Raw genomic sequence first — 26,784 nt, 5'->3', positions numbered from 1 at the left:
AATTTATGCTATATCAGATTATATTAGACAGATGTCCTCTACCCAGCACTGACACAAAATAGACATAATTGACGGCACATTGTTTATTATTTAATTTACACAACAATATAGAGACATTAAACATCAAATACTAGGATGCTGTTTGCAGAGACCAAGAGAGAAAGAAATAAGACTGACTGAGAGAAAGATACATATTCCTCAATGATAGGATCACAAAGATGGTCTTAGCATCAGCAAAAAAAATGATAATGTCATTAGATTTCAGGTAGTTTACATGAAATGAAAAATGAACTTTATGTAAGATTTCGTTCACATTTCTATTAGATCCTCTATGGCACCGACATAGGGATGGGGAGGTATACTTTTGCACACACACACACACACACACATTGCATTCATTTACTCTCTGAACTTTTACATTGTACCGGTAATTGCTATAAATGTGATAAGGTTCAGTTCAGTGCTGTAAGGTTTTGATGGTTTCAGACAGTCACACACATACATACACACACACACACACACACATGTTGAGTAGCACCTTGTTAATCAACTGACAGTAAATACAACACTTATTCTCTTATTCTCAACTTAGTCTTTTATGAATGCATACAGTTCAATAAATCAGAAAAATGTAAAATAAAAACGAAAGAAAAAAAAAAAAAAATTCCCAGTTGGTCTTTGCACAGTGGGAAAGGGGGGCGTCTACCAATGATGTTTGCCTCATACTTGTCAACTACATACTGAATATTTAAATATGGAGAAATATCGGTTTACATATTAATACTCTTTTTTTTTATACGATATATTGATAAATACTGATTTTCAAATACTTTCAAAAATATTATTCAGGTTTATAAATGACAAAATACTGAACATTTTTTCTTTTGATGATGATCAGGATGGTTTCTCTGTGCTTTGACCATTGGTTTTTAGTCTCGTGAACCATCACATAGTAGTCTTTCAAAGAAGGCTAAATTCTATTAAGCTTGTTTGTAGTATTTTCAAATATATTTTTTAAGACTATTAGCATGCCCATCAAGACATTAGCACACAAAATAAACAAGGAAGAAATAAAGCGTAATCCATCACTTCACATGCGTCCTGATTTAAGGCCTGCCAGGAGTCTATCGATAGAAAGACGGAAATAATGAAGGAAGTACAATTTTAAAAGTAAGAAAAACTGAGATATCAAGAAGTAAATAAACAAAACAAAGAAAGAAGCTAGGGTTTTCACAACTTTTGGCCAACAAAATCTCATGACTTTTCAAGTCATTTGTGGTTATTTAATAAAGATTTTTTAAATCATTTTATTGCACTCGCAAAGAGCATTTTAAGCTAATGATATATGTTGTAGTATTACAGAAAATAATATAGTAATTAAAGGAGTTATGATTATCTTTTCATGACCCCTTTTCAAGCTTTGAGTGTGGGAACCCAGGGAAAAAATAGAAGAGAAAAAAAAAGTTTGATCAATAAAATAAAGAGAAGAAGTAATAGGACAGAGAATTAAAACAGAATCGTGATAAAGGCCTTCAACCTCAACACATTTCCTTACAGGAATCTTTACTTTACCTCAAATCTGTGTAAATGCACATGACCAAATACATGAAAATACATTGAGAATGCCTACCAAATTACGAAGCTAAATTAACTATATGCCTCAACAGTGATTTGGTCTTTTTTTAAAGTCCCATAGCAACACTTTTCACACATCTTTAATATGTAACACTTTCATAACAATAAAAAATAAATACAATCTAATATGCTTAACATATAATCTAACATATAATCAGATTGTGCTTGATGAGTTGATACATCAATATGCAATATAAATATCTCTATATGAATTCATATCTTTCTTTATATATTTATATAGTTACTATAGTTGTCTCTCTTTTCTTCAATAAACTCTTTAACTGATTGACTTCCATCATCACCATGATATGAATGTGCAAAGATGAGAAAATGTGCAAAATGAATATCTGTAAACTGAGAAACTACCTCAGCCATACTTTCAAAACCCACTGACAAAAAGAGCTTAAAAGATTACACACGGGCATTGTGAATGCTTGCTTCGATACCTTTTCGATGAAGACAGTTTGGACAAATGAACATGATGTTATTGGCATGAGAACCATGCTGGTCGGCAGCTAAGGCCGCCTGTTGATCATCTAAATATGTGGGTTGACTCAAAAACTCAAGAGTACATAGAGTGACTTCACTGTTTACAATCCAAACAAAAGATCTTCTTCCCTCCCCTGCAGAGTCTGAAGTACCTTGGGCTCAAATGTAAGGCAAGACCTGAAGACCATAACTGATATTAGCTCTGTTCCAAAACCTAGATACACACTATATAGGCAGCAACACAAACTGACTAAATTTTGCAATTAACTTCAATTGTTTAACGTTAGCATATTGCTAAGCTAATAGCATGATATTCTAATAAGTGTACACGGAACTCTGTGTTGGGCACAATAATACATTATATGTTATCGAAAGTATTATTACACAATCAACATTTCCCTGCCAAGATTTTGACATTAACATTTTGCTAAGATACACAATACACAGTACTTGCAAATGTTTGGTAAAATTATTGAATTCAATGTACAGTAACTGATCAAATATAATCAACATTTTCTTTTACATTCCAAAATATTAGATTTGATTCCAATAAGTATAAACATAAAACATTCTATGAACGTTATGGAATTAAATATACATTTAGAATCAAAAAATGTTCTTGCCTCATCCAGAATTTGACGTTAGCATGTTGCTAAGCTAATGGCGTGATATTCAAATAAATACAAAAAATACATAGAATTTGCAAATGTTGGGGAAAATAACACATTTTAAGTTTTTATAAGCGTTATCGAATGACATATTACTTTATAATCAAACATTTTTCTTGCTCTGTTCAAGGTTTGACATTAGCATGTTGCTAAGCTAACGCTGTAATACTCTAAAACTCACTTTATGTTTATATGAATGTTACTGAATGAAGTATAACTTAATACATTATATCTCTCTTGTTTGTCCACCATGCTTGTTGGAATGTATTATGGGTATTATCATGCAATGCTGCCTTAGAATTTGGCTAAAACTTATTTTATAAGGGAACATAATTAAATTATAATAAATAATAAATCAAGCTATCCTGATTTTGCATCTCGGTGTTGGAACAGAGGTTGTTTCCTCTTGATTAGCCACCGTTGATAAATGGGAGAACACTGAGCAACTAAAGTGAAGGACTCCACTTCAGAGTTATAAGACAGGGCTGAATTGTGATATTGTGGCGGAGACCAGAAATTATGTTTAGCACCAGAGGAAGTCCGCAGACATGAAGATGACCCATTTGGAGGAAGCACTTTGAGAGACATGGAACTGAAGGGGAGGGATTTTCACATTAGCAACAGTCAGTTCGAAGTCTTGAATGTTCACAGCTCTCAGCATGCAAATTGAGAGTCTGAAGGAAAGAGTCTGAGGAAACTGTCTATTTTTCTAAACAGTCTGTATATGATGTTTAGTGTGAGTTTTTTTTCTTTTGTGAATTATTGGAGAGAGTATTTAAGTTTGTTTGCTGCATGTCAGCAGCAGAATTTAAATTGCGGATTTCCTGGCAATACAAGTTTGGAAGATAATGCGAGGAATTCTTCATATGTAACAGACCAGCCGTACTTGAATTTGAAGATTTTGGTTTGGATTTTGTGTGAAGCAGCTTCTCAACCACAGAGCTGTGTTGGGATTTTAACCAGGACTGGGGTTTCGGGATGGTCTTTCTCAACTCTGGTAGCTGATAACAGCAGCCTGTTTCTGAGAAAGTCTCTGGAGTTCTTCCCTGATGGCCTTGATGAGAGAGGCAGAGGACTGGGGGGGTGGAGAACGCTCCTCAGGGGCAATGTACCCCACGCTCGAGGTTTCCATGTGACCCTGGGGTGTGGTGGGATCCTGCAGGGACGTCCTGGGCATCTGGAATACTGGCGATGAAGAGTATTCTGGGAATGTCAGTATCTGTAAGAAAAAGAGAGGGAGAGAGAAATAATGAATAAATACAAAAAAATGTTGGTAAAATAAAAACATATACATATACTGTATATATATATATATATATATATATATATATGTGTATTAAAAATCTTATTAAAAATTTAAAAAAAAAAAATACACTATATAAATATATTCATCTAAATCTACATTTTAAATAAAAAAATATATAATTAAACTAAATAAACTTTTAATTAATTCAATTTAAATATATACTGTGAGAATCAGAGAGGGTGGGACAAAAATCCAACAATTCAGAAAAAACTCTATTAATAAATATACATAAATAATAAATATATATACACATTTAAAATATACATTTGAATTATTTGTATAAAAAATAATTAATAAAATAATTTTTAAATAAATTTGATAAAATTAGAAAATTTGAATTAATAATAAACTTATTTTCTTTCATTACTTTTATTGAAGGCAATGTTTTGGTAAACCAATAGTACAATTTTGAGATTTTATTATATCCCATATTTTATGATATATACTATTACATATACTATTATGAATATGCATGTTTGATTTACAGCCTCTCGGTTGGATCCTGGTCTGGAAACCTCCTCATCTGAGCGGTACTGGGCCCAGCTTGATCCTGAAGGTCCAGATACACTACGGCCAACTCCAGGATATAATCCAATCCGACTTGACAAGCCCACTTGTGTCAGCTGATGCAACTGTGCACCTATACACACAACACATAGCAATTATTGTACCACTGAAGCCACACAATGGCCCTGTCCCAAATAGCACACTTCATGTGCATTTGCAGTCTAGCGGACTTACAATGACTGCCTTTAGCTTCCAGAAGGGTGCTCGTGAGCGCCCCCCTTTGTGGCCGCTATTCACACTTTTGCTGAGGCGAGCTACCCAGCAGACTTTTACTCGACTCAGTGTGTACTTAGAGGAAGACCGTGAGGGTTTAGGGTGCGATTCGGGACAGGGCCACATTCAATGATTAATAAAACCTTTACCTGTGCTGCCCCCTACTGGTCGGGGCCGAGAAGACGATGACATCTCTTCTCCATACTGCCCCCTGCTGGAGTATCCAGGATCTGACTGCATCTCTGCTGACACCACATACCCAGAGCCCTGCGTCTGCCTGTCAAATTATACAAACAAACTGCTGAGTAAATATTATAATATTTCATGTTTTTTTTCAACTTCCTCCTGACTTCTCTTGCTAGATTACTCCATAAAACCTTCTAGAATCCACCTCACCTTTGCAGTAAACCTTGGACCGATGTGGGAGACATTCCTAACTCGGCATACCTCTACAGAGTAGAGAAAAATTCTATTAAATTTCACATTACTTGGATTCTATCATTCAAATGTCTATAGTCACGCACCACAGAGAAAGGACTGTGTGCAGGGGCTGCTGGGTAAGAAGAGGAGCCCCACTGGCGTGCAGGACGTAAGGACGGACTGGAGGGTGGACCGGGGCTGACTCCTCCGATGCCAGTGACTGCCGTAACACCAGTAAATGTTAGAGGAGCGGAGCTTCCTTGAGAAGAAGGTGAGACGAGAGCAAACGCATCATCCAATAAGGAGTGCATCTGTTGCCGGGCTTCTTCGATGGTGGGCTGAGGGGCGACGTAGGCGGGCGGAGCAGGGGCGGCGCCTGACGGTGGTGAGCCAGGGTCTAAAAACACCTCATCAGTAGGAGAAGGGCTTCCTGCATCTGGGAGCTGATCTGCATCGGACTACAGGGAGAGGAGTGATGAGTTTGTGTTTTAATTGAGCGAAGTCATGTGCATGTGTGTGTGTGTCCTACCACATAGGCCACATTGTTGACCCCAGGGTACTTCCTGTACGTGGCATCTCCGTCAGTAATGAGACGGTCTTTGTCTCTCAGACTTCCGCTTCCACTCATATTCTGTCTTTGTCTGTGTCTGGGAGAGCGTCTTCCTTTGGAACTGCAATTCAATAACAAATTGCATACATTTTCCTGGATGGCAAACTCTAGATATTTTGCAGGCAGTGCATGTGAGATTTATTTATCCCGACCTTTTGCGTGGCTCTCCGCACGATGAAGATGTGTGTTCTTCAGGATGCAGGATCTTGTGTATCTGTTCCTGGGCTTGCTGATACACTCGCTGTTGTTCGGAGCTGTCGGCGAACGCTGCCATGATGTCCTCCATGGAGGGGAACTCGTAGTGGCCCTTTCTCTTGGCACGCAGGCGAATCTTATTGCGATGGTGTTCGATCTCAGATTTATGCCTCAAGGCCACTTGAATCTGTTTCAGATGGAACAATTGTCTATGTTTTCTTTTAGACGGCATGAAAATAAAATCTCTCCCAAAAAATTATTAATAAAATACCAACAATTCCAACGAAAAAATACCAACAATACCAATGAAAAAAACACAAACTTAAATTGAATAAATTAACAATTTATATACATTATATCAATATATACAAATTTAAAATATACATTTTAGTTATTAAAAATAATTAATACAAATAAAAATTATTTAAAATAACTAATATTTACAGAAATCACTTTTATTGTACACGCATGAACAGCAATGCTGTAGCAATCCAAAATAGTGTATTTTGATGTTGTAGGAAAAGTAGCTTAAAGGCACAGTATATAAGATTTTCGTAATAAAATATCCAAAAAGCACTTGTAAATTGTTATATATTTCACGCATAAGTGAACTTACATTATCCAAAAAGTCCCCAAGGATTTGTAAATCCAGAGAAATTAAAATGTTAAATAATGGCTCACTGTCACCTATCAATTACATAATATCCGCGCTAACGGTTTCCACTTGTAGAAACTATGCCAACACAAGTGGACAAAAATGCTGCTGCCGTTAACTGAATCCATTACGGCAGTCGTGATTAAAATGAAAATGAAATTTAAATTGTTGAATGCAGCATTAAATTTAGATCTGCTCAATGTTGCACCATGAATCTTTTTCCACGTTTTTAGAGTGTTGCGCATTATAACCAATCACACACTAGTCTGTTGAGTTTTTGAATGCAGCGGCCAATCAGAGGTGTTTAGATGAGTCATCGCTGAAACACAGGAGTTCTATCTATCTATCTATCTATCTATCTATCTATCTATCTATCTATCTATCTATCTATCTATCTATCTATGCATACAGAATATTTATTTAAGGCGTATTTATTTATTTATTTATTAATTTTTTAAGTTCATTTCATTTTTTTTTTAATTAAACCTATTTTATCCCTGTATTTCCCCAAAATGATTTTTTTTTTTGAGCTACACATCTCTGTATTTAGTGGTACTTGCATCACCACTTTCACCATTTTGATTTTGTGTTGTAAATACGTATCTCCTATATGTCATAAATGAATACAAAAAAAGAGCACAGTGATTAAAAACAGCACAGATGGATGAAGATTTAACACACAAAAGCTTTTAGAGACCCTTCATTGTAGTGGCCATCATGTATCAGAGGGTTAAACATCATGTGAATGCCACATCTGTGTGTCTAAGGTCTGAGCATGTCATTTACGAACAAGTGTGTGTATGCAAAGAACAGTTTCCTAACCTCACTATTGACCATTGCTCCATCAGGCATCTTGTCTGTCAGGTTTGGACTCAGGGCTTGGTTATGTGGATGTGAGGGAGGGCTTGGCATGGGCTGCATGGCGATGAGCTGGATCTTATTGGACACTCTGCGTGTTCCATCTGATGAACCTCGAGACAGACGGTCCACATGCTCAAATATGGATGATGAGGACAACTGCTCATCTACACCACTTCCAGGTTGAGCACCTGAACATCAAGGCCAGATGTCAAAGGTCACAAACGTATAACTAACAATATACAAATGCAACATGTCTATGGGTAAAGACACTTACCAAGTTTGTTTTTTGCTGATGAATCAATGGAATAAGAGTAGGAGAGAAAGACATGGATTTTTTTTAAATAATAATTGTAATAATAATAATTCATTACTATTTTAAAAAATAATATTATTTTAAATTACTGTAATCATTTTAAATTTTTTATTATAGATTTTTTTCACAATACAAATCATTATAAATCAACTTTATATTATACTTTTTATTATTAATAGTTCATATATAGTATAATAATATAGTGAGTTAATATATTCATATATTATACTACAATTAGTGTGTTTTTTTGTTATATAATACCATGCTTGCTCTTGCGATGTTGGGGTTTGCTGTCACTTGGCGTCACAGCAGGTCTGGTGCTTTCTTCTGCTGATTCTCTTCCACTGGATGCTTCACTTCCTAAAGAATCTCCATCAGATGGAGACAATCTGGGAAAAAATAAATGTATAAATAAATAAATGTTTCATGAGTAAAAAAAAAAAAATCCAGGGTTTGTATCGTTAACAAAAACAAAAACTGAAGGCTGATTATGAAAATAAAGATGAAACCGAATGGCTTGCCTTGGCAACTAACTGAAATATATTGAAGCGCTTAAAATTACTAAATGGGAATAAATAATCACTTAAACTGAAATAAAAATAAAACTTCAATAGCAATATTTAAAAAAATAAAACAAAAACAAATAAAAATAACAATTGCACATAATAAAATGACACTACAATTAAACAGAAAATATATAAATAAAAGTTACACAAACGGTAGCACTTTATTTTACAGTCCTGTTCCTCATGTACATACTATGTACTTATTATAGTAATTGCAATAACTATGTAATAACTAGGTACTAACCCTGAACCTACCCCTAAACCTAACCCTACCCCATGTAGTTACCTTGTGTTACCAGAACTTTCTTAGATAAATACACTGTAAGTTCACTATAAGTACATGTTAGTACACGTACTGTAAAATAAAGTGCAACCCAAACTACTATATAGACAATACTTAAATTTAATTGATTTAAGTAGAATATGTTCACACACAATCCAAACATCATGGTGCATGATAACAGACAGTTCCTTACCGGCCTCTTCTCCGTGCTGCACGGGATACTTTTGTAGATGAGCTCTTCGATTTTGGAGTGTTCAATTCTCCGCCCTCTGAGGGCGTGGCCTCTTTAACCGGCGGTGGTAAAGGGGCGGGTTCTTGGATTACCATGATGTCATCCTTACTATGCTGCCCCAGGTGTAGCTTAGCAAAATCAAACCCTTTAACACTGGGAGGCTGCAGCTAAAATGACAAACACATGAATGGACAATAAATGTCATACAACAAACTAAAATGACTGTTGCAAATCAGCTCTTTTTTCTGTTAAAGCCCTTGACATGGATGAGTAGAAATGAGCACAGTCACTTCACATGGAGTGTCTATGAGTGGGCAAAACGTTCACACACACACACACACACGGTAACCCCAACCTTCTGTCTCTGCTGGATGGTGCTCATGGCGTCAGGCTGAAACTCCAGCTTCTCAGAGCGGCACAGTTTCCAGTAGAGGATGATGATGATGAGGATGACCACAAGAACTGGGACCACAACTCCAACGATCAGCCACACGTTACTGGGCTGAGTCTCAGAGGGCGCCAGGGCCAGCTTCTCCACAGCTGGAACACAAAAAAGATCATACACTGGCTTCATTAAAAAGTGTCTTAAAAACACATCTTTTTTTAAGGCTGTGACACATCCGGTCAGTCAAAGTCATAGGCGCTGAGTATCTGTCAGCCCTGTTTTGGCTGTGTGTCCTGCATTATTGGCACTAGTTGGACACAGCTGGCAACTTTTTGGGCGATTAAGCATGTTGAATCGTGTTGGGCATACATTTAGAGAGATCACTCTGATCAAATTAGTGAACCAGTGCACAAGAAGAAAAAATTAAGTTATTAAAGCAAGTAAACAACAAAGTCAAGAGGACACCAACAGAAATCTCTTCTACTTTTATATTTTCATCTTACCTGAGCATTCCAAAACACAAATATTTTATAAGGACGTCTGAAATTAAGAAAGTGAAGACCAACTGATCAGCATGATTCATATTCAAAATGTAAAGCAAGTGGTACTTTATTTCCAGTTTGTATATCCACAGTCCCAGCTAATATAAATATGTTCTAAGAAAGTTTTGAAAACGTTATTTCTGAACGTTCAAAATTTCAAGGTTTTTCTTTAAAAAAAAGGTTATGCGTTAATGTTAAGGAAACATTCCATTTCATAATTCTGCAAATATTATGGGAATGTTACATTGAAATGATTTCCTAATGTTGTGTCTAATGTTCCCATTCTGAAAAAATATATCGGAATGTTCAAAACGTCCATTTTTATTTTAATGTTTTAAAAATGTTTTTTTTTTTTTCGGTTTATGCGTTAACATTAAGAAAACATTACATTTGATCATTTTGCAAACATTAAAGGAATGTTACTTGTGAATGATCTCTGAACATTGTGAAACTAGCTACATTTAGACTGTAATGTAATTCTTTAGGCAGATGCATGCAATACAAGATGACAACACAGTCTGCTTTAATTGGTGCTGGCTCTTTAGTTGGTCATGGCCTTTGGTTGATACAACTTTGACTCACGTGTGGCCAGAACTCCATGTACTCTGTAGCCCAGTACGATGGCGGCTCTCTGCAGGTTCAGTCTGTTGAGCATGGCCGCAGTGGCCTGAGCTGGCAGCCTCTCTCCTGACCCCGCTTCCACAAAATACACCAGCTCTAGCGGGTAGTCTGGGCCATCCAGACGGGACACTCGCACAATCTGAGGCACAACGGGGTTCATGCTTATGTGATGCATAGGAAAGACAAGCAAACTGTGTACACTAATGTGTTTGGATGTACCTGAACACTGTTGTTGCCAACACTAGTAGCTCTTCTCCATCGTCGACTGCTAACCCCGATCCCAAGTCCCTCTCCAACCAGCAGTGCTAATCGCCTCTCCATTTTGGCCTGGAAGGTCCTCTCATTCACACGCTGGTCCAACACACCGAGTAACACTAGGATAGATGCACATAAAAAAAAGAAAAAAAAGAAAGATGTATGAAGTACTAAATTATAATAATCATAAATTATAGACTGGTGTAAATCTTCCTGACATCTTTTAGTAAAATAAACATTTAAAAGTGCCTGTACTATTAACAGACTTATAATGAGAAATATTAGATCATAATATTGAATTTAATACAGGGCGTAAATAAATCAAAGAAAAATCTATTTTTGATTTTCTGATTTTAATTAATTATATTAAAAAAAGGAACAATTATTATACTAACTCACCTCAAAAATAATATTACTTACTTAATATTTATAAATCCCAATGAATGTTTTTCTCAAATGGTACTAACTATATTAGCTAAGTGAGAACTATTAATATATTGTATATATTATTATAATTATGGGTCAAAAAATACATCAAAATGTGTTAAGTCTAGGTTGTTTACTTTGGATTCCAAGATTTAAAAAATCTAAATCACAGAAGAAAAATACTAGACATTTAATAATAATAATAATAATAATAAATGTATGTCTCAAGATCATTTTGATTGGAATTTCTAACACACCCACATACCTGTTTTCACCCAGGATGTGTGTAACAGGTGGGACACATTCAGTTCAGGATAATGAAAAGCTGGAAGACCAAAATTGAGAATAAGATCAAACGAATCATGAATAAAGTTCATGAGATATTGAGACAAATGTGTAACTCACGTTCAGCGATCTGCAGGGTAGGAAAACCAAGGTAGAAGCTGAACTCCACAGCGCTGAGCTGCCTCATGTGACCACTCACATCCGATCCCGTTAGGAAGCCTTGGGAATCACGCACGGCAAAAGTGATGTCCACCGGTGCCTTCTGCTGCCGCTGACCCTTAGGAAGGCTGCTAGTGATATTCACAATCTAGACAAGCAATCATACAACATTACCAATACTATTTAAATGGATGAAATACAAATAATTCTAGAGGATATTTTTAAGCTTTTCAAGAAAGAACAGTGATATGTAAAGTGTGCAAAAGTTTTATTTGGAATGTGCTTTTGCCAACTGCCCTGTAATGTAATTTACGTACATGAACTGTGAAATCTCCATTTTCTTGCGAACGCTTGCGTACTTCCGCATACGCCATGAGTAGCCCCTTCTCCACACGCTCGCTAAAGCTACACAGACGCACATCCACATGACTCGGAACAAACTGCAGCACTGCAAGGCAAACCAACTAACTTAACACTCGTTTTTAAAATAAAGATATAATATTTATATATGATATTCTAATTTACATAAAAGGCATATTATTTATTTGATAATAATTGCTCAGTTTTTCGTTATCCACATGTTAACATGCCATTTACTGGTTATACTGTGTCTCTCTCACCTGTGTGGACCTGATGTTTGTAATCAGGCACTGCATATATGGTTGTGACGGACAGTATGAAAGAAGAGGAAGTGCTGTGCACTGATTGGCGGACAGCATTAATGACTGATATAGCAGTGTACACCAGTGGACCGGAAACGGCCCGGAAGATGAAATTGGGTGGGGCTTTGAGGACCTGGATAGATGGCACAGATAGACCTCAGTGATCCTAGAGGTAAACAGCTGATGTGTGATCTGTTGTGATATGACACACTCACCTGGAGCTCCACTGAACGATTGAACTCTCGGCGAAGAATCTCCCGCACATGAGCTTTGGCAAACGCCACCGATGACCCACTAGGCATGCCTGTAAGTGTCAGACAAGAAGGTTGTAAGAGATGGTAAAAAAAAAAAAAAAAAAAAAAAAAAAAAATATATATATATATATATATATATATATATATATATATATATAATACAAAAAATTTATATAATACAAAAAAATTAAATAATAAATCATAATATTTTTTTAATTTTCTAAAGAATTTAGCCATCACAACATTGAATTATTTAAAATTATGCATTTAGTAGACGCTTTTATCGAAAGCGACTTACAGTGCGTTCATGCTAACATTTTTTACCTAACATGTGCTCCCTGGGAATCGAACCCACAACCTTGCGCTGCTAACGTAATGCTCTACCACTCTCTACCGCAATGCTCTGAGCCAGATCGATACTTTTTTTTTTTTTCATAAATAAATTCAAATTTCAATCAATTGTTTTAAAATATACAAGAGAATATAACCATCAGAAAAATCTTGTAGAAAAACACTGTTAAATATAAATCATTACAACAACTAAATCATGCTATTAGCGGTTTAAATAAAAAATCAACTAATTGTAAAAATAAAGAAAACGAATGTGCACAATAATACTAAATAATATGATAAATATAAAATACTCTAAAAACGGCTAATAACTAATATTATAACCATAATATTGTGTATATTATCTTACCCACTCTGACTAGGTACATGTCCGGTTTGGTGATATTGCAGACGTACTGTCGGGGTGTGATGGACTGAGGAATTCTGGGGGTTGTAGGTGGTGGGCTTTTGGTAGTTGTGGATTTAGTTGTAGTTGTAGTTCTGATGGTAGTTTTGATGGTGGTCATACGGGGTTTTGTAGCAGGGGGCTTCAGCGTGACAGCTTGTATTACTGGACCCTCTGAGGTGCCGGGTGGAGGCAGGGAGGTTGGCACTGATGGTCGGGTTTTGCCCACATGGGATGTGGGTATGGAAGGAACACCCTTATCTGGGCCTTCAGGTGGTTGTTGGGTCTGAGTGGTTGAAGGGATTGGAGGCTTCGTAGGTTTTTGGGGTGGAATAGGTTCAGGAGTCATCCGTTTGATTTCATCTGGGACTTTTCCCAATGTTGCAGTGGGAGTTTGAGTGGGTCCCACAGTGTGTGTTGGGGTAATATGAGGGTGTGTCCTATTCCTCGCAATACTAGCATTCTCTTTGGCTTGCAATGTGTTGTAGTATTCCAAACTGTTCATATCGGGAAGCAGCATTTCAGTCGGCTCAATGGGAAAAAGCTCAGCCCAATCGAAATCCAAATCATCGTCCATATCGTTCTCATGGGCGGAGTCAGGAGCTAATGGGAGGCGGGGATCAGTAGGATGGGCCGTCCTTAAGTTAGTCCCATATTTTACAGTCACGCTGGGCTGGAGGTCTCTGGATGAGAGGGGCAGAATGGGACGAGAGGGGAAAGCTGTGTTGTAGCTGACCGTGGCCTCATCGTCCGTATCATACGGATCATATCCATGCGTAGGAAGGGCGGTGACGAGAGAAAACTCCTCCCCTTCTGATCCCATGAAAGTAAGAGTTTCAAGGTAGTCTCCGGAGCCCCAGTCCACCTCAGCGGAGTGGATGGGATACAGGTCTTCGGGGGTCACCAGGGTTGGGGGGGCTGGTGTCGGCGGTCTGTCAACATGGAGGGGAGGCATCTGGCTTGGCGTTAGAAGGTCTGGGGGCCGTAACAGCAGGTGGATGCCCTGGGCCCCATCACCTACGTTACCCGACCCTTCGGATCCAAGGGACGGGGTGGGATCTATGCTGGAGGCACTGTCATGGTGACCAGGGGATGAGGGCTGTTTGGCACCTGGAGGCGTAAGAGCTGGACGCCTGGTTCTTTCAGAGCGATGAGGAGATGAGGAAGATGATGATGATGAAGATAAGGCAGGAGGTGAACGTGCTCTTGTTGGAAGATGATTGAGGCTCCTTCTGGACATGTTGGATGGGAGCTCCACTTAGGAATGGAAAAAAAGAAAAGAAAGCATGAGTGGTCTGCAGGATGGCACAGAACCAAACCATACGAAATGCAATATTAGCAAACAGCAGAAGGACAGATTGTAAATACACCTCATCCAAATCTTTCATAACACACAGTACTGAAAAAAGCCCAGACTGGAGACACAGTGATTTTTAACAACATCTCTGTGGGAACTAGTTCTGTGGACGAGTATTAAACTTTTGATCTAAAACCATTTATCAAAATCGATCCAAAATTGATCTAAATCAGTCAAACTAAATCTACATGATATGAATACGCTCCATGAGCAATAATAGGACTTTTGAAAGCTGAAGATATTTGAAAAAATATTAGGTCATTTACAGAAAAAAAAAATTGTTCCTATGACCCATGACTTACAGCTCTATTTAGTATAATGCAAAAATAAAAATAAAAAAAATATAGTAAAAAATTATAAATAAATAATACTAAATATATAATATTAAAATCTAAATATTGATTTTAATATGCTAAAACTACTACTAATAATAATTATTATTATAAAAAATATAAAAATATGGATCATATTTAAGAAAGTGATATTGACCTCAAGAAGCTTACTCATTATATATTTACATTATGTGAATTCCAAACTGTATGGGGTTAAAATAATGTGAAATGTTGAATATATTATATGAATTAATATATATTATATTAATATACTATATAAACATAGTATATGACAGTAACAATCACATCACATCAAATCTAAAATTAAAAAGAAAACTGAAAATATAAACATAAAAGCTAATTCAAAATATTGAAAAATGCTATAATAGTATATAACAATACTAACACTGGTAACAATAAATATACAGTAACCACATATTAATTGGAGGTGATAATTTAGGAATGAGCCATTAAAAAAAAATCTAAATATTATCACACACACCACCCTCAGTGTCTATGGAGGATGTAATCTTAAAAGTACACAAAACAATAATTTACATTTACAGACACAAATGGCACTGTTTCATAAAAAATCATGATCGTGTTATGGTTTTGCATGGACTGATACAACAGCAAACTAAAACTCATATCATAAGTCTGTAACAATAAATATGACACTGTTTTTTTATTTCAATGAGCCATATGGTACTGAGGCTGGCTCTAAGAGCTGCCCTTTTTATTAATGTGACTCAGATTCATCTGCATTGTGGGCTGCTGAGGGTAGAACAGAGGGTTTGTGGGTAATGAGGCTGATTGAATGGCACACTGTGAGGGAGCAGGGGAGTACAGCACAGCTGAGTGACATTAGTAGGCCAGTGTGTCACACTAGCTGAGGACCCAGAGGGAGAAAGAAGAAGTCAACATCACATACACTGTACAGTGTCAAATATGGACTTATGCTTTATAGACAGACATCCTCTATCACTGCAAACTGAAGTCGAAACTTCAGTGGTGAACTTCAAACTTCATGGTACCAGACAGCGGCAGACATAGACATGCCCCGTCATGTTTCCTCAGGCCAAATATCAAGTTGTCTATCTTGTTAAAAAAAGCACTTTTCCATCCATCTGTGTGTTTAGTGAGTCACAATGACACTAGCGACTCAAATAAAATAAATATTTCTGGAGCTGTGTGCCAATCATCAGATATCAAATGTTGCTAGTTAATACAGTATATGTTTCCTCTGAAAACACAAAGCGGTGTTTTCTTTGCGCACAAAAAGTATTGTAGCTTCATAAATTAAGATATTTTTGATGAAATCCGATAGCGTTCTGACCCTGCACAGACAGCAATGCAACTGAAACGTTCAAGGTCCAGAAAGGGAATAAGCGAATATTAAATAAATAAATAAATATTTAGAATAAACTAAAACCATTACAATATTTACTGAAACAAAATATTAAAAAAAACACTCTATTACATTTACTGGAACTAAATTGACTAAAACTGAAATAAAAAAATTCAAACATATAGATGTTTAAAAAAAAAATTTTTTAATTAGTAAAACTTTAAAATTAATGTGAAAAAGGGAAATACAAAAACTAATCCATAATATTAATAAATCTATAGCATCTCAATGACGCTAAAATAGCAATGTTTTGATTGTATTTATGTGTTAAATTTCTCATTTTCACTATCATTTGTATAAGCAAGCTGGAACCTCATTACATTACAAATCTACATTTCTGTTTAATAAAAAATATATGAAAAACAAATATAAGATGATAATCTGAAGAACTCTGAGGTCAGCTGACTTTCATTATATGGACAAATAAAACAGTCAAATATTTAAATCTTTTCTTTCACAGAAGAAATAAAGCCCAACTGATTTGTAACAACATGAGGGCGAGAAAAATGATTTGGGATAAATTGTCCCTTTTAAAATCTAGTCATGTACAACATCCCTTCTATGAAGGCTCTAATGTATGTGCGTCGAAACCGCAGGAAGAACCGCTCTGGGGAACGACATGCGAAATAACTTCAGTAATTAACTTCAGACTCAGTTAACTGTCAGTGCATCCCAACAGAAAACACAACTTCACACAGGGGGAAAGAGAGACCCTGTCACACACACACACACACACACACACACACAGACAGAGTCCTATGAATTGCTCTGTGGCGTGGTCAGGCGAGGTGTTTCCATGGTGATGCTGCGTGATGCATGTGTGTGTGTTGCAGGAGTATGTCACACGCCGACCGCTTCATCAGTATGCTACAGTCGCAGCAGAGAGAGCACACAGGCATTTCTCACACCGACAGAATGAGCTCACGTGGGCACGTACACACGTATGCGGATTCCACTGACACAGATTCCCAGGCATAAAGGAGAAAACTGAGGAGAAACTGCATCTATGAATAGCAGCACATTATTACAGCTTTGATGTTCCTAAATCCAATCATCAATGACGATCATCAGATACCAGAGCCACAGAAAGAGAAAGGGTGTGTGTGAGAGAGAGACTCCACTCCTCAAAGCAAGATCAATGGATTTAATGGGGGGCTTGTTGCACGATAGGACACATTTCCATCACAGCTGTGGGCTCGCCGGGGTGTGTGACTCCTAATGAACCCCCATCCTGTCCGACTGTGTGTGTGTGTGTGTATCTGATGAAGTGGGTGTGTGTTTGAAAGTTGTATCTTCCCTTTCAGAGAGTGTTGAGACACTCTCATCCATCTGTCTGGGTTTTGTGTGTGTGTGTGTGTGTGTGTGTGTGTGTGTGTGTGTGTCTTACAGTGATGTGTAACCAGCGTAAACATGCTCAAGGTAATCAGCCTGCTGTCTCCAGTTACTGAGCAACTATCTTAAAAATAAAGCTTATAAAAGGGGGTTTGCTGTCTTAAAAGAACCATTCACCTTTCAGTGAACGGTTCTTTTTTTTCTTTTTGTAAAGAACACTTTAATAATCTAAAGCAGGGTTTCCTGTGTGTGGGGTGGTACGTTGAAAAAAGATAAATATAAAATTCATATTTTAATATTTTTTTTATATTATATATTACTTTTTAAATTCATATTTTGAATTAATATGGCTATAAAAACGGGGTGCTTTGTGGCTTAGACTGTCTCGAATAGGTCTGGTCAGAATAATAATTAAAATAAATATATTTAAATATATATAAATATATATAAGCTTCTGATTAAATCAAGAAAAAATATCTGCCTAAGAGAAAAGAAAAATAAACATATTTTTGTTGGAATTAAGTTATTTATCTTTCCCCAATGGGAGATATTTTTGTTGTTTGAAGCTTAACATTCACTTAATTTTTATCTTTTTTTCAGAAAACAACACTTAATATCTTAGGTTATTTTGCTTTTTAAATATATACATTGATCTAAAAAAAATTAGATGTTTGTACTGGAAAACAAGACAAAAAGACTAAGAAAGAAAATATTTTATTTATTTAATAAAAAAAAATTCTTTGCACTGTGGGAACAGCTGATTTAAAGAACCTTTTTTTTCTTAAAGAAACTTTATGCAATGGAAGTCTCTATGAATGTTAAAGTTTCTTGATGCCAATCAAAAACTAAGTTGACCATTTCTGATCAGTATCGTCAGCATGTCATTTCAAGGATATATAATTATAAGTTCACTCTGTGGGCAGATATGTGCTTTCTTCAATGTTGAATCTGTCTCACACTCATCTTAATACAATTCACTGTGAATCCCATTCATTCTTCGCCTCGACTGCGAAAGACATCATTCACACAAAGAGAGAATCACTCATACATACGCCCACCGTTCCTCTGACGTTCAAATCGTCTGTGATGAAAAATACTTGCTTTTTCTGATTCTGACTCACAATAGGTCCACAGAAACTAAATGAAATGTGACGGAAGTGACAAAAAAGCAAAAGTACCAGCCTAAAGCCAAACTTTTAGTGCACTCTATGATGAGATACCTGCAACGGGTTTGAAAGACATCGCCATGAATCCCACCAACATTGTGGCGGCGAGTAAAAGCACGCAATATCCAAGCAGTCGCCGCGAGCTCCTCAGGACCATCCTTGAACAGGAGCTCTCCATATTTGCACGTTTCTTATTCAAGACAGGCCATCTAACCCTGATAAAATGTCCCCTGGATAGCCACAGGTGTTCCCGCTTGATATCCTTCCTTTTCGATACGTTGCTGTGAGAAGAAGAAACACATAATCTGTTAGAGAGTAAAGCTAAATTTCACATTGCATAGGTCAGAGCTTTCATCACCATCATCCTCTCCACATCAATCAATCACTTCAATTCAAGAATGACAAATATATATCTATATATACTGTAGTTATATATATATATATATATATATATATATATATATATATATATATATATATATATATATATATATATATATATATATTACCGTTATTGCCACTTATTACTGTTTATATTTTATTTTGGGTAATCTGTTGTAAATAGATGCTTCTCCGCATAGAGTCAATAGTTTAAAAAAAAAGTCTGTTTTTTAAAGGTTAAAGTTAAAGGTCTGTGATTTTAATATGAATTATAACTTTTTACTTTTATAATTGTTTTAATTTTCTAAATGTCAAATGAATTACTTTTTTCATGTTGATGCAAATCATATTTAAATTTGTATTTTTGCATTTTGTCTATCAAATGCTAGTTTATATCTGAACTCAGGAGATCACAATAAAATATCCAAACATCACTAAAAGCAAAATTTCTATGTATCAAAAGGAAATCAGTCTTTAAAATATTTAAAAATGGTCTGTCCGTCTATACTGAAAAAATAGTAGTGAAATAATTTTCAATTTGCATTTTTCACAACTAATCAATAATAAAAAATCATTTTAAACAGTTTTTACAGTTCTACTATCTATCTGTCTATCTATCCATCTATCATACATGCATCATTCGTAGCATGTACATTTTCATCGATGCCATGCAAACCTATAACCCCATAAAGTCACTATCCACACTGTGAGAATGTAGGTTAGAATGACAGATCATCAGTGCGCGCGGCCCAGGGCTCCCGTGAGGTTAATACCGCGCGCATCTTGTCAGACAGGTAACGTTACAGTGATAACGGGTTTGATCTGAAGCAGATAAATAGCGGTACAGATGGAAAAGGGCGGGTGTAGGAACAGACTAAGCGCATGCACAGGGTCAAAAATAGAAAAACAGCATCTTTAGACGCACATAACGGCGGGATCTCCCAAAACCCAGATCATATGTCACACATTCACAGTATTTTTTAACTGGCATCGACATGCAAAGATACAAAAGGTGAATGGCACCGTACAGAGTCATTTTCGTTACCTGCCATGTTGAGATGCACCTCGCACGGATGCGGCTCACGCGCGCGCCCCTTTACACACCCGATATCATGATGACAGAACGGCCATAGATAAAGAATGTCGATGCAATGAAAGCACAGGATCAAATCAGATGAAACACATCATATATTTATGCTGACAGCTCCGCGTGTAGACGGTATCCAGTTCATTGCTCGCGTGTGGCTCATTTCCCGGTATCCGGTGTAGATATAATTGTGCAGAAGCGGTTACAACGGTCTTGCTGTTCCCATGCACGACCTATTTCCTAAGATCCCGTCCCTTCCAAACACACCGGACAAATTGAGTCGCTTCTACAAGATATTGTTGGCAGCACAGGACCATTTCTACGGCATAAAACACTCCATGGAGAAGAAATACGCCTCATCTATATCTGCGGCAAAGCCCCGCCCCTTGGATTTATTCATAAGAAATGTATTAAATAAGCGAAACTATGGCAAGCCGTTTTATCTTAAAATATTCCCAGCGTTACTCGTCGTTATTGCATTTTTACTAGTAACAATGTCATTTACAGAGCTCTATAATTCAATTCTTACTAGTAACAATTCTAATTTACTAGTCATGTGTTTCCATTGACTTCCATTAATTCTTAACAGTGCCCTACAACTAAATTTTTACTCGTAAGAATTACAGTTAGAGAGCTCTCTAATTAAATTTTTACAACTAACAATTCCTATTAGAGAGCACTGTATAATTTTATTCTTACTAATAAAAATGCAATTACAGAACTCTCTAATTCAATTATTTACTCGTAAAAAAGACATTAAAGATATGTTTAATAGCAGAGCTCTGTAATGGAATTACTGCGGTTCCGGAAAATACACGGGTAATGTGTCCCGGGAAATTGTTCCCGGTTCGCAAAATTTTGCCCCTTTCACACTGCCAGTGATTACCCGGAAAATGTGTGTGTGTTCACACCGAGCGCCAACCTCCCGCTCTCTCTCATGAGGCCAATGAGGAAGTGACTAAAACTGCAATTCATCGACTGGCCGCTTGAGGCTGGCTGCAAAAGGGAGTCACTCCCATAGACTCCACATGTTAAAATGCCCAACTTTACAGCAGGAAAAAACATGTTTACAGCCTGGTTCAAAAAAAGATTTTGTCTAAATAGCTAATTTTGCCCATCGTGACAACTGTGAGGGGGGTGAATTTTTTTATAACTCATCCGTTTAAATTATATTAAGACTTAAAGTTCTGCATAATTAAGGGCGTAGCCACTTGAGTGACAGGTTGGTTGCCACTGCTGACACTGCCGTCGCGCTAAGTGGGCGTGGCTTCAGCAAGTAGCTCCCGCCTTTTTGCCCATTTTTGATTGTCCAGGAGAGTCACGCAGTGACGCGCTGCCAAGATGGCGACGGCCCGCTCTACACACTTTAGGCTTCAAAAACACACTTCAGGAGTCTACGGGTTCACACACAATCTGTAAAGGTCCCATAAAGACACGTGACATCAGGGTGTGACGTGTAATGTATGAGTCGAAAACGCTAAGCTCGTTAACTTTCACTGAAGCTGGTGAACAATCTCAGATTCAGCGCGGAAAGTGAGGAACTAACTGATCTCTGCTTCATTACAGTTTGCACATACGTATTTGTTTCGTCGCGAATGTTGATCTCACCTGGTAAAAGAGTCTGGGCTTAATTCAATGATTTACTCCTAAAAAAAAAATACATTAAAGATATGTTTAATTGCAGAGCTCTGTAATGGAATTAAAGAGCTCTCTAATTAAATTGTTACTAGTAAAATTTAATTAGAGAACTCTCTAAATGTAATAGTAAATAGTAAACATTTATTTAGAGAGTTCTCTTATTGGCGTAGTTACTAGTAAGAATTCAATAGTAGAGCTCTTTAAATGAATTGTTACTAGTAAAAATGCAATTACGACGAGTAATGCTGGGAATACTGAAAGCTATAACGCTTGCCATATAAAACACTGTCATTGGCTATTAGCAGAATCCTTCTATTATTTATTTCCCTTGTGGAAATACTAAGGATTTGAACGTAGATATCAGAAAAGCATTGTGCATTATTTCTTTATATTTATTTAATACCTTCTGAAGGGTCATAAATTTCCTTTGGTAATTTTCTGGGCGAGCGTTGATTCTTCTTTTGGCGCCTCTAACATAGTTAAAGGTCAGCTATCTTAAACGTGTTTAAACAAAACACCAACAAAATTTACTGGATATATTTGTGCTACGTATGTCTATAATAACTTAATAATGAATTAGATTTTGTCGATGTACCATAGGTTACAGGGCGATGAAGAAGCTGTTGCTATGGTTACCTCCTCCCGAAAAGCGATTTTGGTTTGTGTTCTGATGAATTTTTAATGTAACTATATCGTCGTTACTGAAAAAAAAAAACGCATTTTGACAAGGTAACATATTTATGTCCCTTACTAAAATTAAGCATGGTTTTACTAGAGTAACTATATTTTATTCATGATAATCAAAATTCAAAAACATAATTACGATAGTTTTAATATTTTATAAGTAATTCTATAATGTAAAATAATAATACATACAATTTTTTGGCCCTCCCTAGAGAGATTTGACCATTTGAGACTAAAAAGTGAGATGTTTTTACATATTGTAGTGTTTAGTAGATAAGGAACACATTACAAAATGCACAAAATTATATTATTTAATTATTATCATATATTATATTGGACACATCCCTCATCAATTAGCAAAGAAAATATTCTCTTTAACATACCAGGATTCAAAGATTCCTGATTTATTCAAAAATTTATTAGAGGTCAAATGAACCTAAATTAAATCCTTCGTGCTGCTGACTATATTACTGCAATGACTTGAACTAATTGTATTTCTTGCAGAACTGAGAAAAAGTATTTTTGTATTCAAATGATGGACTAAATATGAAAAACAGGGAGAGTTTATTGATGAATACATGATATGGAAAAAAGTGTTTAATATTTTTGTATATTATAATAAGTTTATACCTCATGAGTTTATCTATATCACCCCACGAAGGTACAACAGTCACTGAAGGACAAACAGACAAATCCAGGCATGGAAAAATTATAGAAAAATAATGCTAGTCACAGTTTCTAAATATCTATTTACCTATTTGAGCTATAATAAATCGTAAACACATACAAAAATAAAAAAATGTTGCCACATATTTATTGGCAAAGACAGCTCTATTTTGATTTTAAATTATTTTGAAAAAATTTATGATACACTTCCACAAACATGATCAAACTTTGATAGATCCCTGTTTTTCAAACAAAACAAGGAATGCACTGACATTTGACACATACTGATTAAAAACACCTCTGAACAGATGGAGCCAAATTTCACCTTCAAATTAACAGCTGATCCTAGAGATTCACATACTTTGCCACTCACAGATATGTAATATCGGATCATTCTTCTGAATAAATAGTCTCAGTTGTTTAATTGGGTTCTATTTGTCTGCTTTCAGGACTTTTGTGAAAATCTGATGATTTTATGGGTAATATTTAAGCAGAAATATAGAAAATTCTAAAGGGTTCACAAACTTTCAAGCAGCATTGTATATATATATTTGTGTGTGTGTGTACTGAGGATAAATTGATGATATATCTTCTCAATGTATTAATTGAGAAGTGACACAAAACTAAAGCAGTAACTGATAATCTGAATGTGTTTGTGTGTTTGGTCCGTCACTGGGCAGCTTTAGCTTCCACCTCATTGATAGACACAAAGCGTGGTCGCCTGCGCACCCTCCTCTATGTGTTGTGCTTGGTGCATATCTGTAAAAATAGAACAGTCAAATAATTACAAATTATATAATATAATATAAAATATAAAAAACTAAAATAAAGCTGTGAGTATAAACACTATGTTTGCAATCCAGTTTCACCTGTTGAACGTACTCTATCCAGTTCTCATGATCTCCTTTGTACAGTAGTACCAAATCCACTCTGTTGTCAGGATGTAGTGGGTGGGTTCAGAGATGGATGAGACATGGTCATGGTTCCTGGTCATGGACACAAAATCCACCGATCTCGAGCCTGGACTGAATCCAAGAGAAGCTAGCAGAATTATTATAATTAACTAAAACTTAAACCATAAAATAATAATTGTTACTTGAAATAACAAACTTATATATAAGTTTGTTATTTCATAATATAGTATAATAATATATATAATAAAATAAAATATATATTAAAGTAATATATTAAATATATATTATTTTAGCAATATATTACATTAATATATTAAATTATTACAAAATTATTAATTAAAATTAAACAGAAAATATAAAAACAAAAACCAGTATATCAATGATACTAAAATCCCACTGGAAAGGATAGGATAGGGAAGGATGTAATAAATAAATAATAATAAAAAAAGATTTTTAGCCCAGCTAATGCCATATAAAATCAATTTAAATAGAACTGTGTTATTCAGTTTCAAAAATAAACTACAGAAAGCACTTAAAAAGTCCTTATCTTTTTTGAAAAACTATTTAAACTAAAATAAAAAAGCAATGTAAAAGATAAATAAATTATTGAGGTAAGCTAGCTTGCATGTTGTATTTGACTCCTTGATCAGATATCAGTTCTGAAATGTATATGTATGTATTATATGAATAACTGCATGTATAATATGTGTGAATGAATATACAGTAAGTGCCCTTACCACTGCTTATAGTTTGTGTGTTGAGGCGATAAACGTTCTGGTAGATGTAGGTCAGGTCATGGATGATGTCACCAGGGAGACCACGCTCCTCCAGCATCCTGTGGCTGTTCTCATCGATACTGTGCAGTCTTTAAACCTGGGGACCAACTTGTGGCCCTGCGAAAGAAATATAGGAGGGCATTTAAATTAAATTAAATAAAAAAAAATTAGCCTTCCTGTTTGCATTTCCTCACCCCTGGCAGTAGACCAGGGTCATTCTGAAGCAGAATCATCCTCGTTCAGTTCATGAAGCCTACATGCGCACAACAGGGGATGATTATGCCGTGACTGGATATCATTGAAGAATTTACACTCCTTCTTGACAAACACATAAGCATTTAGTGATTTTGGGCTCTACATAATTTCCATACATTAATTTGTGTAAGAGATTGACCAAAATAGCTTTTATAGATATTCTCATGTATAAAAGTGTAATAATGTTTTATTTCAGATTTTTTACACAATAACAACTGCATAACCATTATACTTAATAACACAATTAAAACATAGCAAAATGTTATTATTGATCATCATTATTATTATACTACTTATAGTATAGCGTTGCTGGGTGTTATTATCAATATGAATTAAACTTAATTCTTATTAATAGGTGCTGTTATTAATATTAATAAATCATTAATTAACAGACTGCTCAGTAATTTTGTTTATTTATTTTTAACCAATATTAAAACGTCCTGCGTAATTGATTATGTAGAACGTTTTAACATTAGTTAAAAATAAAATGAACAATTACTAAACAAAATGACTGGCCAATCTGTTTATCATCACAATTATTTAATATTTCAATGTATTGTTATTCTGAAATGTGGAAAATAGCTATAATGAATAACGAACAGGTGTGTGCAGATTTGTATAGTAGCGTATATGTTAAAAGCAGCAATAAAATATTCACAAAATAATTTTAGATAAATTAAAGCTCATGCAAATTATGAATGGAACTTACAATCCTTATGAATTTATAAATTTTTCATGCTACTAAAACTATGATTAGCGCACACAGCTGCAGTGATTTATAAGTAACATTTATGTATTTAGTCTTGTATCAATTATTATAATGGGAGCATATTACGCTAGATATCCAGATTATCTCCCATCCTTACATTCCTTACCTGCATTTCCCGTAGAACATAATACTTGCACAGATGTAAATCCTGGCGATCGTAACGTTCAGAAATCCTCTTAGGAGCCCAGTCCCAGTTCTTTTCAAAATAAAAGTCTTAAAAAACCAGCCACCCTCAAGCTCCGAAGATAAAGATAGATTAATGATGACCAACACTGTATTCAACAAAATATTATAGACTAAATAGGAATATGATTATATATACATGTACTGTATTTCAGCATTCAGTTTATTTCTGCTTTCACAGGCTTTTGTATTTTTGTTTTATGTCCTGTGAATGTATACTATAATAATTACGTAGTCAACATTTATTTATGCAAACAAATGATACATTTCTAAAATAGATATTTGTTCACTATAAATCTACTTTTTCAAAGCAGCTTTACAGAAATTTGGAATGTTCAATGAGCAACACAAAGGTAAGAAGTAATAGAATAGAATAGAATAGAATAGAATAGAATAGAATAGAATAGAATAGAATAGAATAGCTACTCTGACCATATGACACAGTGTCTTCTTTTCTATTGGTTTTCTATTGGTTCAGTGCTTTCAAAGCTTCCTCCT

At 35.6% G+C, this 26,784-nt stretch overlaps 1 protein-coding gene and 1 long non-coding RNA gene across 3 annotated transcripts; both read right to left on the bottom strand.

Moving 5' to 3' along the window:
• Window positions 1-68: 68 nt before the first annotated feature.
• On the bottom strand, window positions 69-20,768 carry LOC127976734 (UPF0606 protein KIAA1549-like). The gene is made up of 22 exons (XM_052581354.1): window positions 20,360-20,768; window positions 18,988-19,214; window positions 13,303-14,595; window positions 12,564-12,652; window positions 12,307-12,481; window positions 12,004-12,134; window positions 11,648-11,834; window positions 11,508-11,567; window positions 10,781-10,935; window positions 10,523-10,700; window positions 9,369-9,553; window positions 8,975-9,180; window positions 8,194-8,321; window positions 7,894-7,908; window positions 7,581-7,807; window positions 6,061-6,290; window positions 5,828-5,969; window positions 5,403-5,756; window positions 5,275-5,327; window positions 5,028-5,155; window positions 4,584-4,738; window positions 69-4,011 (listed from the first exon to the last, which is right to left on the bottom strand). The coding sequence occupies exons 2-22, from the start codon at window positions 19,109-19,111 to the stop codon at window positions 3,781-3,783; spliced, it is 4,446 nt and encodes a 1,481-aa protein (XP_052437314.1). The 5' UTR covers window positions 19,112-19,214; window positions 20,360-20,768; the 3' UTR covers window positions 69-3,780.
• Window positions 20,769-23,270: 2,502 nt separating this feature from the next.
• Window positions 23,271-26,770, bottom strand: LOC127976723 (uncharacterized). Of its 2 annotated transcripts, none has more exons than XR_008157915.1 (4): window positions 25,274-26,770; window positions 25,041-25,196; window positions 24,259-24,414; window positions 23,271-24,148 (listed from the first exon to the last, which is right to left on the bottom strand). It is a non-coding gene; the product is annotated as an uncharacterized LOC127976723 (long non-coding RNA). The 2 variants fall into 2 exon arrangements; XR_008157916.1 differs by having other exon boundaries at window positions 26,210-26,770.
• Between the last annotated feature and the right edge of the window lie 14 nt (window positions 26,771-26,784).

Source organism: Carassius gibelio, chromosome A4, assembly GCF_023724105.1.
Source record: "Carassius gibelio isolate Cgi1373 ecotype wild population from Czech Republic chromosome A4, carGib1.2-hapl.c, whole genome shotgun sequence".
Lineage (NCBI taxonomy): Eukaryota > Metazoa > Chordata > Actinopteri > Cypriniformes > Cyprinidae > Carassius > Carassius gibelio.
Note: the sequence above shows the minus strand (reverse complement) of the source record. Positions and strands in the feature narration are given on the sequence as shown.